This window comes from Salmo trutta, chromosome 30, assembly GCF_901001165.1.
Source record: "Salmo trutta chromosome 30, fSalTru1.1, whole genome shotgun sequence".
NCBI classification, from domain to species: domain Eukaryota; kingdom Metazoa; phylum Chordata; class Actinopteri; order Salmoniformes; family Salmonidae; genus Salmo; species Salmo trutta.
In genome coordinates this window covers 3,893,182-3,911,476 of record NC_042986.1, presented here as the reverse complement: position 1 = coordinate 3,911,476, position 18,295 = coordinate 3,893,182, and the positions used below count along the sequence as shown (strand labels likewise).

Sequence of the window (18,295 nt, the reverse complement as noted above, 5' to 3'; positions counted from 1 at the left end):
AGCAAATTGGACAAAACCATTGCATATTGCCATGCAAATTATCAGAATTGCAGCTGCAAAATCAAGCGTTTTTGCCAGCAAAGATCACAAAACATCTCTGCCATTTCCTGGAGGGACTAATAATACAGAGTAATAGAGATGCCTGAAGCCATTTATCAGCCATTAATACAGACTGCCAATACCTTAACCACTGTTAGCCACCGTGTACAGTTACATCTGCCACCACCAGTACACAGACAGAGATTACAATTTCCTGGAGGGACTAATAATACAGAGTAATAGAGATGCCTGAAGCCATTTATCAGCCATTAATACAGACTGCCAATACCTTAACCACTGTTAGCCACCGTGTACATTTATATCTGCCACCACCAGCACGCACACAGAGATTACATTTGCCTGGCTTGGCTTAGCACATTACGCTAGCTCTCCGCTTGCTCTACCCCCTGTTTCAACTCGAGTTTCATGTTTAATCCATTGCGGTGTTGTTGGCAGGGGGGCCAATGTGACTCCACTATTACTTCCTCCCTTCCAAATTGGAATCTATGCGCATAAAGGATGTATTCCAATGGGAAATGGAGCAAAAGGAATGTTTGAGCCGGGTGGGCAAACTCAACTGTGTTCATGCTGGCAGCGTTAGGTAGACAGGTCTCGTCGTGGCGCCGCCGGGGGGTAATGAATAGTCTTCATTTAATAAGGCGAGGAAGAAGCGGGCCTTGCCATGTTTGTGTAATACAGCACACACACACATACACACACACAGCACTATGGATGGCAGTGAGTCCACACAGAAACAGGAGTCAGCGAAACAGGGCAATAAAAGTGGCAGGCAGGCAGTGCTTGGCGAAGCCTGCTCAAGGAATGATGATGGTGATCTGGTTTATTCTGGGCTGTTTGCACTGCTTTACACAGCCTCTTCAAACTCCACTGAGTCATCACCTCCTTCTGTCTCCACTATTATCTGGCTTAATTATCATGGCTCGTTCATATCACTGGCATACTGGGGGGGGTAGATAAGAGTGGCTGTGAGCCTTTATAGGGGATGGGAAGTGTGTGTGTTTGCTTTTGTCTTACGTGGGTTTGAATTCAGAGACAACCTGTGTGTGTGTGTGTGTGTGTGTGTGTGTGTGTGTGTGTGTGTGTGTGTGTGTGTGTGTGTGGCCTATATGCATGGCCATAATTAGATTTTTCTTTTGAAAAAAAGATTGAAAGATTCTGCTAGGGGAAATAGTCATCTTTACTGCTCCGGTGCGGTCTGATAGTGGGAAGTTGCATGTTTTATTACTCTGTTGTATTTCCTCCTCCCTATGTTGGAGTATCGGGTGACCTTGTGTATCTGGCTGGCTGGAAGAGGCAGAGACACACATGGCTAAAAGACCACAGAAGGATGTCAGTCGCTCAAAAAGGCACTTTCTATATATTGATGAGAGGAGAGAGTCATTTAGAACAGAAAAAAAACGTGTGTTTCACAGTTGCTGCAAACAATACATACTTTACAAGTTGGCAATTGTAGATGATATAATATGAGAATATAAGCAGGCAGCAGAGCGGGAGAGACATGAGAGGAGTGGAGTGGTAGTGAAGTTAAGAGGATAGGTAAATAAAGGGAGGAGAGACATGAGAGGAGTGGGGAGGTAGTGAAGTTAAGAGGAGAGACAAATAAAGGGAGGAGAGGCGGTGAGGAGGGACAGAGTAATAGTAATAGAGCAGGCACTGGGAGGTCGGCTGGGGACTACTTTATCGGCTGGGCCATTTTAGAGCCCTTCACTAAACAAACGGCTCTCTTTCTCTTCATGTTAAAGAACGACCCCTCCCTCCGTCCCTGGTTGTAGCTCGTCTCTCGGACTATTATTACTCGTCTGAGAGAATGTGTAACGTTCTGAGGCTGGAGAGGCTCTTTAGCTTTTCTTTTCCCCACCGTCTCGCTCTCTATCCATCACTCGAAATGGCTGTCTCCTCAAGGCCACTTTTTACAACCTCCCCTCCCCCGTCAGACACGTCGCCCCACCACGTTAATGCTGTTAGTGCTAGCTATCAAGGCCCTATGTATACAGCCAATAAGGCAGTCCGGTTGGGTCCGGCTAGCTGGATGTGTCCCGATCAGCCGACACCAACGACCGGCAGCACTGGCTGGCACAGAGGGAGTGAGACAGAGCCAGAGGAGGGAGATAAAGAAGGGAGGCCTTTTTTGGGACACGGGCCCTGATAAAGGACGACACTCGCCGTGATTTATATACCTTGGGTCCGGCGCGCCGGTGTCACAGTGATGCATTCTCCATCTCTTCGCTGGCTGCCACCTCAACCACATTTTATTTTTGGGGCGCCTGCATTTATATTTTAATCAGGCCCCCAGGCTGGGCTAACCATTGCAAGTGCCTGCGCAACACGGGTTGACTTCCTGACTTTATTCACATGTAATAAGGTGTAATTAACAGGTTAATAACACGGGGGAGGGGGAGTTTTCCATCATTGATATACTCAACATGTCAGTATTAGGCAATGCAAGGCAGAGGGTAAGAAACTGAATGGAAATCAAGAAAAGGATCAGACTAAATGTCAATTGGAAAGAGAGGATTCTTGTCAGTATTCTCAGTCCAGACACTGAAACGTGCAGATGTGTAAAGTCTGCAGGCCCTCTGGGGGCCTCTTGACATGACCAGCCTTTCAAAGGGGGTAAAAACATGGCATCATGGTAACATTACGGTTGTGGTTCTATCTGTCCCCTCTCTCTTTTTCTTACTCACTAACTCACTCACTAAATTCCCTGACACACATACATACACACACACATTCTCTTTCTCTCCCCATGTTACCCATACTGGTCTTATGCACTCCCTCAGACCCTAAATCTCTCATACCTGTCTCCCTCCAGACGAGGCCTGTGCCAACTGTTCATTCGGGGCGATCTGCGACGTGCAGTCGGGCAGCTGTGTATGCCCGCAGGAGTGTGTGGAGTCCCACCAACGGGTGTGCGGCAGCGACGGCTCCACCTACAACAGCGAGTGTGAGCTCAATGTGCGCGCCTGTACCGAGCAGCTTGACCTGCATGTGCTCGCCCAGGGACAATGCAGTGAGTAATGCTACCACCAAGTGTGTGTTCTGCGTCTGTGTGACCGTGTGTTCCTACCAGCGGTGTGCTTGTACAAATATACTATATAAACGCAACATGCAACAATTTCAAAGATTTTACTGAGTTACAGTTCACATCAGGAAATCAGTCAATTAAATAAATAAATTAGGCCCTAATCTATGGATTGGAAACACAGATACTGTTGGTAACAGATCCCTTTTTTTTAAGTAGGTTCGTGGATCAGTAAACCACTCAGTATCTGGTGTGACCACCATTTGCCTCATGCAGTGTGACACATCTCCTTCACATAGAGTTGATCAGGCTGTTGATTGTGGAATGTTGTCCCACTCCTCTTCAATGGCTGTGCGAAGTTGCTGGATAGTGGCGGGAACTGGAAAATGCTGTCGTACACGTCGATCTAGAGAATCTCAAAAAAAATATTTAAAAAATGACAATGGGCCTCAGGATTTCATCACGGTATCTCTGTGCATTCAAATTGATAAAATGCAATTGTGTTCATTGTCCATAGCTTATGCCTGCCCATACCATAACCCCACATCCACCATGGGGCACTCTGTTCACAACGTTGACATCAGCAAACTGCTCGCCCACACAACACCATACATGTGGTCTGCAGTTGTGAGGCCAGTTGGACGGATTGCCAAATTCTCTAAAACGATGTTGGAGGCGGCTTATGGTAGACAAATACATATTAAATTATCTGGCAACAGCTCTAGTGGACATTTCTGCAGTCAGGATGCCAAATGCACGCTCCCTCAAAACTTGAGACATCTATGGCATCGTAGCACAAGGAGCACCTGTGTAATGATCATGCTGTTGAATCAGCATCTTGAAATGCCACACCTGTCAGGTGGATTAATTATCTTGGCAAAGGAGAAATGCTCACTAATAGGGATGGAAAAAATGTATGCAAAACATTTGAGAGAAATAAGCTTTTTGTGTGTATGGAACATTTCTGGGATCTTTTATTTCAGTTCATGGAACATGTGACCAACACTTTACATGTTGTGTTTATATTTCTGTTCAGTGTCTATTAAAGTAATGTACCTGTATCTCTGTTGTATTTTAGCAAGCATATTCTTTCTTCATGATTCCACTGCATAGTCACCTACAACCCTTTGTGTGTGCGTTCCTCTGTTCGTGTGTGTGTTTGTATTTGCGTTTACAGTGACGTGTGGCAGCTCTGTGTGTGCCTGGGGGGCCCAATGCATCCAGAACAAATGCGAGTGCACGCAGTGCCAGGGCCAGGCTTTCACACCTGTGTGTGGCAGCAACGGCATGACCTACGACAACACTTGCGAGCTGGGCTTGGCATCCTGCGTCCTCAAGAAGAAAATCGAGGTGGCCAAGCTTGGCAGCTGCGAAGAAGGTAGGCATTAGGAAAATAAACTGTTTTTAATCATATTTTCTTTCCAGTGACTTGTCGTTGTCCACTTTGTTTTGGTAGCTACTGTTGATAACTGGTGATGTTGATCAATCCTATTGATACTGTAAGTATCTCCCATTGTCAGGACTAAACTAACTTGTGGTCACTACTGATCGGGAAGAGAAGATCGAAACTATGAGACACAGAGTGCTTTTTAAAAATGACTTGCTTCATAAGTAGCAGCGTAGTTCACAATGTAAATCCTTTGTGGAGCTGCTCTCCTCTGTCCTACTAGCACAGTTCCAGAGGTTCTACTGCTCCCCTCTGTGACAATCAGCTCTCTCTCTCAGTTTCTTTGTCACCGTACAGTTGTCATGCAGACAACGTCAGCGATAGTCCCTTGTGGCCAGACTTAGTCACCCTCACCGAGACTATCGTCATCGTCTGAGGAAGTGTGAACGCGGAGCAGGTTTCACTTGCCAGAAATTATGAGAGAGATGGAGAAAATAGACAGGGGGAGAGATGGAGAGGTGGATAGGGAGAAAATTGAGAGATGGTGAGTTGGAAAGAGGGGGAGATAGAGATATAGGGATGGAAGGGTAGAGAAAGAGCTAAATGAAGGGACTGAGAGATGGACAGAGGGAGGAAGGGGGTAAATGGGTGAGAGTAGTCTGTCCTGGTGTCACGATTCTCTAAAACAGAACCCAGAAGCAGACCAGGACAAGGTGAGTAAAATGAAATTGAGTATTTATTGGTTGTCTTGATGTGTATATTGAGTAATCCAGGAGACGGAGCGGCAGCGGAGGTGAGTTGATGAGAGTAAATGGGTTGATCCAATGAAGTCCCTGTATCCACCGACGGCCAGGCAAGGGAGTTGAATGTTCCGGGAGAATGACTGTAGACAGAGTAAACGGGAGTGAGTAACCAGCAACAAGTACAAAACAACAAAACTAGCTCAGGAAACATGAGGCTGATACGCTGACACAACATACGGTTCGTTGCTAACGATCCGGCAGGGAATGGATGTCAGCTCAGGGCTTAAGAAGAGGTGATGATCAGGACCAGGTGTGCAGAAGGTTGATGAGATGCAGGTGCGGGTAATTACTAGATCTCCCGCCTAACTTTGTTGCCTAGCAACCAGACAGGGTGCGTTCAGGAACCTTAGACCACACTCAAACAAAAAACAGTCAGCTCAGGCAGAAACAGACTCAGGAAGCGGGATTCCTGACACCTGGGTTTTTTCTCTCTCTCACTGAGCCATTATCTACTCTACTGTTTACGGGCAGCTCTGCTCGCCAGCTCTTAACTCCCAGCTGGTTGTGGTCGATTTAAAATAATCTCATTGACTGAATCGAGTAACCTTTTGTATGTGTAGCATAAAGAAATGTGCCATGATACACACACACTGCACATATTGTACACACGTGCGCACACAAACACACTGCCCCATATCATCATTATAATCACAAGCAGCACCTATAGTATATACACACACACTCAGAGACACACACACTGCCCCATATCGTCATTATAATCACAAGCAGCACATATAGTATATACACACACACTCAGAGAAACACACACACACACACACACACAGAGAGACTGCCCCATATCATCATTATAATCACAAGCAGCACCTATAGTATATACACACACACAGACACACACAAACACACTGCCCCATATCGTTATTCCACGCCTTGTCACCGTTCCTCTTGCCCCTGGAATAGATAAGTAACCTTTCAACTAAAAGCCAGGGCTTTGTTCATGGGGTAGTAGCTTAGTACCGACAGAATTCTCCGGCGAATTGAATGAGTGATTTATTTGTTTATTTAGACCCAACTTAAAAATCATATTCATTAGTCACAAGGAGAAATGGAAGTGTTTTCTCCCCATTTTATTTAGTAGTAATGAAAAATGACACTGTCCCCACTGTTGGCTGTATGGGGGAATTTATCACCTGTTTAATTTCACACTCGACTAGGCCCAGGCTCAGCTTCTTTGTCGACACTGACAAAGTGGCAGGTTAGCATAGTGCATCACCTTGGGGTCCTGGCCCATTTTAATTGAATACACATTTACTAAACAGGATTATGGGTGAGGATATCACACGGTGATGCACTATCCACCAACCAATATGGAGAGAGAGAGAGAGAAAGAGAGATGTGGAAAAGAAGATCAGGGGCTTTATCCTCCTTCGCAGCATCCATCCATAACCAGCGTTTGTATCTATCTATCCAGCCTAGAAACGTTCCCTTTTTCTTTCCCTTTCTTCTCCCTGCCACTCCATCCTTCTTTATGCAGCGGGGGTTTGTTTGGACTCACATCCTTCAGCAGCAGTCTGTCTGAAGGGCTGACAAATGGTGCGAAAACAAACAGAAGTCCGGTCAACAAGCCACCAGCGTGTCTGGACTGACCAAGGCCACACTGTTTTCGATCCCCCCTAATACACTTCAAAACACACACACAGACGTATGAAGTAGTGGGGGGAAGTCTATATAGTTACATACAGTGGTGGAAAAAGTACACAATTGTCATACTTGAGTAAAAGTTAAGATACCTTAATAGAAAATTAAGCCATCCCTGTGGCTCAGTTGATAGAGCATGGTGTTTGCAACGCCAGCATGGTGTGTGCAACGCCAGGGTTGTGGGTTCGATTCCCACGGGGGGCCAGTACAAAAAAAAAAAAATGAATTAAATTAAATGAAATGTATGCACTCACTACTGTAAGTCGCTCTGGATAAGAGTGTCTGCTAAATGACTAAAATGTAAATGTAAAATGACTCAAGTAAAAGTAGAAGAGACCCAGTAAAAGTCTAACAGTATTTGGTTTTAAATATACTTAAGTATCAAAAGTAGATGTAACTGCTAAAATATACTTACAGTTAAAGTCGTAAGTTTACATACACTTATGTTGGAGTCATTAAAACTTGCTTTTCAACCACTCCACAAATTTCTTGTTAACAAACTATAGTTTTGGCAAGTCGGTTAGGACACCTACTTTGTGCATGACGCAAGTAATTTTTCCAACAATTGTTTACAGACAGATTATTTCACTTATAATTCACAGTATCACAATTCCAGTGGGTCAGAAGTTTACATACACTAAGTTGACTGTGCATTTAAACAGCTTGGTAAATTCCAGAAAATGATGTCATGGCTTTAGAAGCTTCTGATAGGCTAATTGACATCATTTGATTTAATTAGAGGTGTACCTGTGGATGTATTTCAAGGCCTACCTTCAAACTCAGTGCCTCTTTGCTTGACATCATGGGAAAATCAAAAGAAATCAGCCAAATACCTCAGAAAAAAATTGTAGACCTCCACAAGTCTGGTTCATCCTTGGGAGAAATTTCCAAATGCCTGAAGGTGCACGTTCATCTGTACAAACAATAGTACGCAAGAATAAACACTATGGGACCACGCAGCCGTCATACCTCTCAGGAAGGAGACACGTTCTGTCTCCTAGAATGGAATGTACTTTGGTGCGAAAAGTGCAAATCAATCCCAGAACAACAGCAAAGGACCTTGTGAAGATGCTAGAGGAAACAGGTACAAAGTATCTATATCCACAGTAAAACGAGTCCTATATCGACATAACCTGAAAGGCCGCTCAGCAAGGAAGAAGCCACTGCTCCAAAACCACCATCCCAAACCACATGGGGACAAAGATCGTACTTTTTGGAGAAATGTCCTCTGGTCTGATGAAACAAAAATAGAACAGTTTGGCCATAATGACCATCGTTATGTTTGGAGGAAAAAGGGGGATGCTTACAAGCCGAAGAACACCATCCCAACCTTGAAGCACGAGGGTGGCAGCATCATGTTGTGGGGGTGCTTTGCTGCAGGAGGGACTGGTGCTCTTCATAAAATAGATGGCTACATGAGGAAGGAAAATTATGTGGATATATTGAAGCAACATCTCAAGACATCAGTCAGGAAGTGAAAGCTTGGTCACAAATGGGTCTTCCAAATGGACAATGACCTCAAGCATACTTCCAAAGTTGTGGCAAAATGGCTCAAGGACAACAAAGTCAAGGTATTGGAGTGGCCATCACAAAACCCTTACCTCAATCCTGTAGAAAATGTGTGGGCAGAACTGAAAAAGCGTGTGAGAGCCAGGAGGTCTACAAACCTGACTCAGTTACACCAGCTCTGTCAGGAGGAATGGGCCAAAATTCACCCAACTTATTGTGGGAAGCTTGTGGAAGGCTACCTGAAACGTTTGACCCAAGTTAAACAATTTAAAGGCAATGCTACCAAATACTAATTGAGTGTATGTAAACTTCTGACCCACTGGGAATGTGATGAAGGAAATAAAAGCTAATATAAATCATTCTCTCTACTATTATTCTGACATTTCACATTCTTAAAATAAAGTGGTGATCCTAACTGACCTAAGACAGGGAATTTTTACTAGGATTAAATGTCAGGAATTGTGAAAAACTGAGTTTAAATGTATTTGGCTAAGGTGTATGTAAACTTCAAACTTCAACTGTAAGTATCAAAATTAAAAGTATAAATCATTTAAAGCTCCTTATATTAAGCAAACCAGACGGCACCATTTTATTTTTGTTTTTTTATTTACGGATAGCAAGGGGCACGTTCCAACACTCAGACATAATATACAAATGAAGCATGGGGTTAGGGAGTCCGCTAGATCAGAGACAGTAGGGATGACCAGGGATGTTCTCTTGATAATTGTTTTTGAATTAGACTATTTTCCTGTCCTGCTAAGCATTCAAAAACATTACTTTTGGGTGTCAGGGAAAATGTATGGAGTAAAAAGTACATCATAGGAATGTAGTGAAATAAAAGTAAAATTAGTCAAAAATATAAATAGTAAAGTTAAGTACAGATACCCCCAAAAATATTTAAGTAGTACTTTCAAGTATTTTTACTTAAGGTACTTTACACCGCTTGTCACATATCGGGATATTACTTTTATTAATCATTTTTCTCCCCAATTTATTGGTATCCAGTTGGTAGTTACAGTCTTGTCTCATCGCTGCAACTCCCGTACAGACTTGGGAGAGGCGAAGGTCGAGAGCCTTGCATCCTCCGAAACACAACCAAGCCAAGATGCACTGCTTCTTGACACAACGCCCGCTTAACCCGGAAGCCAGCCGCACCAATGTTTCAGAGGAAACACCGTACACCTGGTGACCGTGTCAGCATGCATTGCGCCCAGCCTGCCACAGGAGTCTCTATTGCGTGATGGGACAAGAACATCCCTGCCGGCCAAACCCTCTCCTAACCCAGACGACGCTAGGCCAATTGTGCACCGCCCATGGTTTACCCGGTCACGGCCAGCTGCGACAGAGCCTGGACTCGAACCAGGATCTCTAGTGGCATAGCTGCGATGCAGTGCCTTAGACCACAGCGCCTCTCGGGAGGCCCGGGATATTACTTTTGACAATATCGCAATATCTTTGAGCTAGTTGCCTGTAATTGCACCAAAACTCCAGTATTTTTCCTTTATAGCTTGTTCTCCATCTTCTTTTTGGTCATAGACTGTTCTCTCTGCTACCACACGGCAAGCGGTACCGGAGCGCCAAGTCTAGGTCCAAGAGGCTTCTAAACAGCTTCTACCCCCTAGCTATAAGACTACTGAACATCTAATCAAATGGTTACCCAGACTACTTACATTGCCCCCCCCCCCTTTACGCTGCTGCTACTCTCTGTTATTATCTATGCATGAGTCACTTCAATAACTCTACCCACATGTAAATATTACCTCAATTACATCGACTAACCGGTGCCCCCGCACATTGACTCTGTACCGGTACCCCCTGTATATAGCCTCGCTATTGTTATTTTACTGCTTCTCGTTAATTATTTGTTACTTTATTTCTGGGGGGGGTATATTTCTTAAAACTGCATTGTTGGTTAAAACTTTTCTGCTCCTCTGGCCAACGGCCGGTGAAATTACTATAAATATTAAATACTATAAATATTAAACTTTCATGAAATCACAAGTGCAATTCATCAAAATACAGTTTAACTTGTTGTTAATCCAGCCAAGGTGTCAGATTTCAAAAAGGCTTTACGGCGAAAGCAAACCATGCGATTATCTGAGGACAGCGTCCTGCACACAAATGCATAACAAATCATTTTCAACCAGGGAGTTGCAACACGAAAGTCAGAAATAGCAATATAATATTTGCCTTACTTTTGAAGATCTTCTTCTGTTGGCACTCCAAAATGGCCCAGTTACATTACAAATGATCCTTTTGTTCGATAAATTCCTTCTTTATATCCATAAAAACTCAGTTTAGCTGGCTTGCTTCAGTCAATAATCCACTCGGTTTCCTTCCTTTAAAATGCATACAAAATGAATCCCAAACGTTACCAATAAACTTATCCAAACAAGTCAATCAACGTTTATAATCCAGCCTTAGGTACCCTAATACGCAAATAAACAATATAATTTAAGACGGAGAATCGTTATTGTCTTTACCGAAGATAAACAAAACAAACGTGCTCTCTCGGCCATTGCGCTTGGAAACACTACAGCCAAAATGGGTGCCACTAGAAAAACTACAACTTCTCCCCCATTTTTACAAAAACCAGCCAGAAACTCTTTCTAAAGACTGTTGACATCTAGTGGAAGCCCTATGAACTGCAATCGGGGACAATTTCACCCTATTATAAAAGTGCCAGGCATTGAAATCAGTGGTATGCTGAATTGTTTTTTATTTTTTATGTTTTGTCCTCAGGGTTTCACCTGCCATTTCAGTTCTGTTATACTCACAGACATCATTTTAACAGTTTTATAAACTTTAGAGTGTTTTCTATCCAAATCTACCAATTATCCAAATCTACCAATTATGCATATCATAGCAGGCAGTTTACTTTGGGCACGCTTTTCATCCGGACGTCAAAATACCGCCCCCTATCCCAAAGAAGTTTTAAGGGCTTGTAAGTAAGCATTTCACTGTAAGGTCTACACCTGTTGTATTCGGCACATGTGACAAATAACATTTGATTTGACAATTTTCCAGCACTTTTATTTCCATGACTGTTCAAAACTCGTTTTCTCATGGCTCTCTTGTCCCTCTGCAGCAGACATGGTGAGCAACATGTTTGGAACATCGAATCGCAAACAAATCACAGTATCGAATCGCAATACATGTAGAATTGTGAGAATTGCAATACATATCGTATCGGCACCTAAGTATCATGATAATATTGTATTGTGAGGTCCCTGGCAATTCCCAGCCCTAGAATGGAGACGTGCAAACACACACACACACACACACACACACACACACAAAGGGGACTTGTGACAGATGAAAAATGGTCATGTTGACATTCACACGGGTCATGATATTGGTGCAGTGTTTTTTTACAGACAGGAGTGTTTCCTGGCTCTGATATTGATAGTACTGAGGTGACTCAGGCCATGTTCTTCAGAAGGTCACACTCCTTTCTCTACTTTACCCTCCCATAATCCACCCTTATATCCTGTCTACTTCTTCCCTCTAGTCATCACCTCATCCTATTAAATCACACATTACTTCCTCTATTGCTGCTACAGTTTTTATTCCCAGCTCTTCTTTAAAATAGAGCAAAAAAACCTTTTAAAAAAAAAAAAAAAAATTCTCCTCTCTCCACTGTACTGTATTTGCTCATCTTAATGGAGATCCCTTGGCTAAATGGATGCTGGTTATGACATGATTGAGTAAAAGGAGCAGGCAGACACGATTGCTGGGAGAATAGCTGATGCAGACATCTTCCCTGCTAATTAAAAGGTTCATAGGCAGTGCGGGTGGCAGCCACATCAAAGACAACAGCCAATTACTGCCCCCCTCCTTCGTTTAACTCCCTCCCTCTCTTCACTATTATTTATTACATTTCTTAGGTTTTATTTTTATATTTTTATATTCCTTGAGTTAGGGGTGCATGAGCAGAATATGAATCGGGTTGTGAAGGCTCTCTCGGCGCACTCCCACATTTCCCTTCTCATGGCGAGTTTGCATAAATGGACTCAGGTGGCCAGGCAGGCCGGGGCCTTGTTTATTTAACAGCTGCTCTGGGGTCAGTTGACTCATGCATTTGCATGGGAACCCGTCATTATGGCCTATCACTGTCCCGGATCAGATGGCGTGTGGGCTCATCGTATGGTGCTGACAGACATTTTGCAATGCAATATCGCATTAAGCTTTAGAAGACTCACAAAATGGCCTGTTATATAGTGGTACCAAATCCATTTTACAATCCTTTTTATCATCTCCATTCATCATAATCAACACAGTCACAATGATAGCGAATCCTAATGAAGTGAATCCCCTTCCATTCTATCGACCTCTCGAGCCTGTCAGAGTCCATTGCTGATGACCCATATCAGGCTGAGGAAACGGACTGCTGCTCCTCTAGTCCCTGCACCGCTCGCTACAGAGTGACCTGCCCCATAATCCACTTAAGAAGATGGGTTATGCTAATTGGCACTTCCACGACTACACTATTGATTTACCCATTAGTGCCAGTGGGGGCCTTGCTACAGCACCCCGTCAATACAGATGGGAGTGAGTCAGATGGTCAAAAGAAGCATCTGGGCTTCCTAGTACTTTACTTCTGGTTTTAAGTGTTGTACAACATTGCATTATAACTGGTCTGGAGGATATGAAAAGGATAACTTGCATCATAGATCAATAGATTTTTCCCCATTCTTGTAACATCTTCCTCTGTCTGCCTGTGGAGTATCACCCGCTTGCTCTCTCTCTCTATATCTTGGTTTTTCTCCCTTTCTCTCTCTTGCTCTCTCTCCCCCATTCCTTCATTTCCAACAGGAGTCTTGTAAATGTGGCTGATGTCAACTGTCAGAATATCAAAAGAAGGACCCTCCCATTCTCCAGGGCTGAACTGTATTGGATTTGCCCCAAACATAACACTTTGCATTGAATTGTTTTGCCACATGTTTTGCAGTATTACTTTAGTGCCTTGTTAAAAACAGGATGCATATTTTGGAATATGTTTTATTCTGTACAGGTTTCCTTCTTTACACTCTGTCAATTAGGTCATTATTGTGGAGTATCAACAATGTTGTTGATCCATCCTCAGTTTTCTCCTATCACAGCCAAAGTCACCATTTGCCTCATGGTGAAATCCCTGAGCAGTTTCCTTCCTCTCCGGCAACTGAGTTAGGAAGGACGCCTGTGTCTTTGTAGTGACTGGGTGAATTGATAAACCATCCAAAGTGTAATTATAACTTCACCATGCTCAAAGGGCTATTCAATGTCTCCTTTTTTTATACCCATCTACCAACAGGTGCCCTTCTTTGCGAGGCAGTGGAAAACCTCCCTGGTCTTTATGGTTGAATCTGTGTTTGAAATTCACTGCACCACTGAGGCTCCTGAGTGGCGGAGCGGTCTAAGGCATTACATCTCAGTGCAAGAGACATCAATACAGTCCCCAGTTCGAATCCAGGCTGTATCACATCTGGCTGTGATTGGGAGTCCCATAGGGCAGCGCACAATTGTCCCAGCGTCGTCCGGGTTTGGCCGGGGTAGGCCATCATTGTAAATAAGAATTTGTTCTTAACGGACTTGCCTAGTTAAATAAAGGTTACATTTAAAAAATAATAATAATACAAATCTGTGGAGTACAGAGATGAGGCAGTCATTCAAAAATCATGTTGAACACTATTATTGCACACAGAGTGAATCCCTGCAATTTATTATGTGACTTGATAAGCACATTTCTATTCCTGAACTTATTTAGGCTTGCCATAACAAAAGGGTTGAATACTTAATGACTCATGTTTAATTAATTTGAAAAAACATAATTCCACTGAAGGCCAGTGACACAAAATCTCAATTGAATCAATTTTAAATTCAGGCTGTAACACATCAAAATGTGGAAAAAGTCAAGGGGTGTGAATACTTTCTGAAGACGCTGTATATTATATTTCTATGGAATCTCTATTCCAAAAAATTTTCAGCTTTCTAAGTCTCCGATCTTTGGAAATAATTCCAGATGGTCATTTGTCCTTGTTACTGCTCTCTGAAGAACCATTTTCATAAACATTTCAAGGATAGCTCTTTGAAAAGGCCTCTTTGATCCAGTTGACTGTTTTAAAGTAAATTAAAAGTTTACAATACAAAAAGTATCTGAATTACTTTTCTCTGAAGTCTGGAGAAAACGTGAATTTTTCGGTTTTTAAACAACTTATTGACCGCCATTGTAACATTATCTCCTCCCAAGTCCAGGAGTCCTGAACCCTCTGCTCCTCCATACCACGCTACTTGGTCCGTTGGTGGTGGGTAGTTCTGTAACGGCTGTCTGAAGAAGTAGACCAAGGCCCAGCGTTTTGAGTGCTCATATTTAATTTTAATCGAGACACTTTGAACAAAACAAGAAAATGACAGCCAAACAGTTCTGTCAGGTATAACAAAACACTAAACAGAAATTAACTACCCACAAACCCCAAAGGAAAACAGGCTGCCTAAGTATGACTCCCAATCAGCGACAACGATGTACAGCTGTCCCTGATTGAGAGCCATACCAGGCCAAAACAAAGAAATACAAAGCATAGAAAAAAGGACATAGAATGCCCACCCAAATCACACCCTGACCAAACCTAAATAGAGACATAAAAAAAAGGCTCTCTCAGGTCAGGGCGTGACAGCCATGGGTTCAATTATTTGAATTCCATTTCGTTCTGTTTTATTCGGTGACCTCAATGCGCACATTGCACTGCAGTTTCTATAGAGATAAATCAGATCATATGCAGATCATATGCAAGAACAAGAGGGGATACATAGAGCAGTTTATTTGAGGTATCTCTACCTGAAAATACATGAGCTAAGTGATTAATAGTTTGTATTCAGTAGTCATAAAAGTATGCCATGTTTATTTAGAAAAACTTCTAAAATAGTGCTTTTGTCAGACAGCGTAGGCAGCAGCTCTGTTGGGCTGAAATGATGACTTGGAATGAAATAAAGTCATCAAATAAAACAAATGTAATATACACAATAACTAAAATATTTTATTAAAGTAATGTGAATAAATGATGGTTAATAAATGATCAGCAGTCATGGGCAGTCACTACCATCATGGGACTTGTATTCATTGTTTTATTCTGTGTTGTTACAGCATTCAACCCACATAATGCATAGTGCATTTAATGTAAAAAAAAATATTGAAATGAAAAAAAGAAAAAAAAGGATACTTTTTTATAATCGAACCGAAACGGACCTCAAAAAGCACTAACCGTTCAGCACTACTGGAGTGGATTGATAATTGGATCTTACAGAACACTGTGCAATTAGTGGCTTCCTCATATCAGGAAATCTGTGTTCGTGAAACAGGCTCTTCCATTGATTCCCCCTCGCAGGGATGCAAGTGATAATATTTTCCTCCTCCCTCTATCTTCAGCTTTAATTGAAATGTAAAGGATGCCTCACTGGTGGCGCAGCAATGTTGTGCCTAATTTATTTTGTCAATTGCTGGTCCTCTCCATGGTTGGTCATTATCTTGTACTTCCAGCAGCGCCTTTGGTTCAATCTCAGTGCCAACGTGAAGAAAATTCCAATATCAAAAGGTGGAGTGCTCTGAATATATAAACACTCTGCCAATAACTTTTTTGGGGGGGAAGACAAAGATGGAAGGCATTTTTACTGATGTATCAAAAGGTTAGGGTTTCTTAAAATGTGTATCTGTGCTGGGCTGTTAATAACCACTTCAGTTTTTTTCTCTGTGTGTTGTCTTTGCAGAGTGTGGTTCAGGAGGGTCGGCCTCAGGTGTTGAGAGCTGCGAACAGGATAGGTGTCGTACGTTTGGAGGCTCGTGGGACGAGGACACAGAGGATGACCGCTGTGTCTGTGACTTCGACTGCAATCGCGTGCCTCGCAACCTGGTAAGCCTTAACCTCCCTAACTTAGCCTTCCCAACAACAACCCTCTACGTGGGTTTTACTTAAATAGTGGTGGTTTTCATTTCACACAAGCCTATGTAATTCCTAGGTAATGAATGCATGACATCTGACATTTACATTCAGTTAATATTAGTGCAATTTAATTTTCATATTGAGATTGAACTTGTCGCATGGTTTGAAAATGAACTATGTACATAAAGTCCTTTGAAATTAAATTGCTATCACACGCTGCTATGTTCCAGCATTCATATGCGTATGACTACAATTCTTCTCAGGTGTGTGGCTCAGATGGGAAGACCTACAGCAACGAGTGTGAGATGAAGAAGGCCAGTTGCGAAAGGCAAGGGCATCTGCTAATCCAGAATCAGGGACCCTGCACTGGTGAGCTGCCTGGACATCCCACCATAAATGATCTAAGATCAGCCAGAGTAGTAACCCATCTCGTACAGAGGATTCACACAGCTTACTACTTTGTCATAAAGCAACGCCCAGAAATTCGGTTGTTTTTTCTGAATAGCACTTTGGTGGTAACATATCCAACACAGTGTCAAAGCTGTCTGGTGAGTGCTTAATTTCCCAGATTCAATGTGACTCCATATGGCTCAACATGAAGAAGCTCCTATTTCTCTAGAGACATCCACCACAGGTGCTAGGCAGGTCAGTAGGGAACACTAGTAATGCTCGAGTCTCTGCCTTGGCAGTGCAAACCACAAGCTTTAACTGAAGAGGCAGCATAGAGACGCTTCTGTAGTAGGCCAGAGTGAAGCCAAAGGCACATAAAATATTCTGTATGATCACTGCAGCCTGTTTGATTCCTTGCTGTCCTAAAAAAGAGGGAGGGAGCAAACGAAAGGGAGAGAAGAGAGCGATACGCTCGGATTTCACACTCGCATCCCTGTAGAGTTGTCCCTCCTAAGCTGGCTTTTTGGGCGCTTTCTGTCACGCTTCTCCACCATCTGCGGATAATCAATCCCTTTTCTTGTGGAGTGCTATTGGTGTGCGAGCTCTGGGTCCTCTTCTTCTCCCAAAAAGCTCAGATCAATGGGAATCACATTGGGCCCTTCTTCATTAGCTATACATGGAGGAACTTGTCTTTGACCACGGTTTGACCTCCAAGCCTTCAAACTCACTCAAGGAAGGTCCTGATGGCTTTCACTAACTAGACAAAACAAACAGGGATTGACCTTAACACGATCTTATTGTTTTTTACTGTCCTATGTTGTTTATAAACAACGTATGTGTTGTGTCTCTGGGAGTTATTTGATCTATGACAGCTGTCTCTGAAGAACTTTCAAGCTGTCCTATTTTGCATTTTCTATCAGATAACCAGGTCAGTGATTCCAGTCTTCATGAGGTCTAAAAAGATCCTGTGCTATATACCGTTGCAACGTGCAGAGGCACTCAATTCTCTCCTAGGAGACATACAAAGGCTACCTGTACAGAGCCTCGGCAGCAGCAGACCTTGAGATAGAGAGAGTAATACTCTCACATCAGAGAGAACTGCATTATGCCAGACAATGGCCACTGAAGAGGAAAACCCTTGAAGGGTTGAAGAACATATGAAATTAAAAGTTCTCCCTTGCCCTAATAGGCTCAGTACAGATAGTAGCAGGAGCACTGAAAAGTGGCAAGTTAATGAACTGTGTCCAAAGCCCATCACTGGAGTGGGAAAGCACTGAAAAAAGAAAGAGCAAGTCATCACCATTAGGCTTCGGCTCATATCCACACCAGTAAGAGTGTGATTTATGGGCCGGTATCTGCAGCCTCCAAACTCCAAATGAGAAACACAAGAGAGGAAGAAAGAAGTAAAGAGTGGAGGCCATTTTGATCCAAGGCCTGGAGAGAGTTTGAGCGATAAGATAATATATTGCCTTGGCCGTTGAACCACCCCACTGCCTCCCTCTTTTCCCTCCGTCCTTCCATCTCGCTCTCTCGTTTCCCTTATGCACAAGTCTCT

At 43.0% G+C, this 18,295-nt stretch overlaps 1 protein-coding gene across 4 annotated transcripts in view; it reads left to right on the top strand.

Moving 5' to 3' along the window:
* The window catches only part of LOC115168970 (agrin), a 404,724-nt gene that overhangs the window by 284,247 nt on the left and 102,182 nt on the right, over positions 1-18,295 (top strand). For all 4 annotated transcript variants that reach the window (XM_029724547.1, XM_029724548.1, XM_029724550.1 and 1 more), the window contains 4 exons: positions 2,873-3,070; positions 4,260-4,460; positions 16,178-16,320; positions 16,614-16,719. In XM_029724547.1, the coding sequence (XP_029580407.1) occupies positions 2,873-3,070; positions 4,260-4,460; positions 16,178-16,320; positions 16,614-16,719 (648 nt within the window). The remainder of the gene's footprint in view (positions 1-2,872; positions 3,071-4,259; positions 4,461-16,177; positions 16,321-16,613; positions 16,720-18,295) is intronic.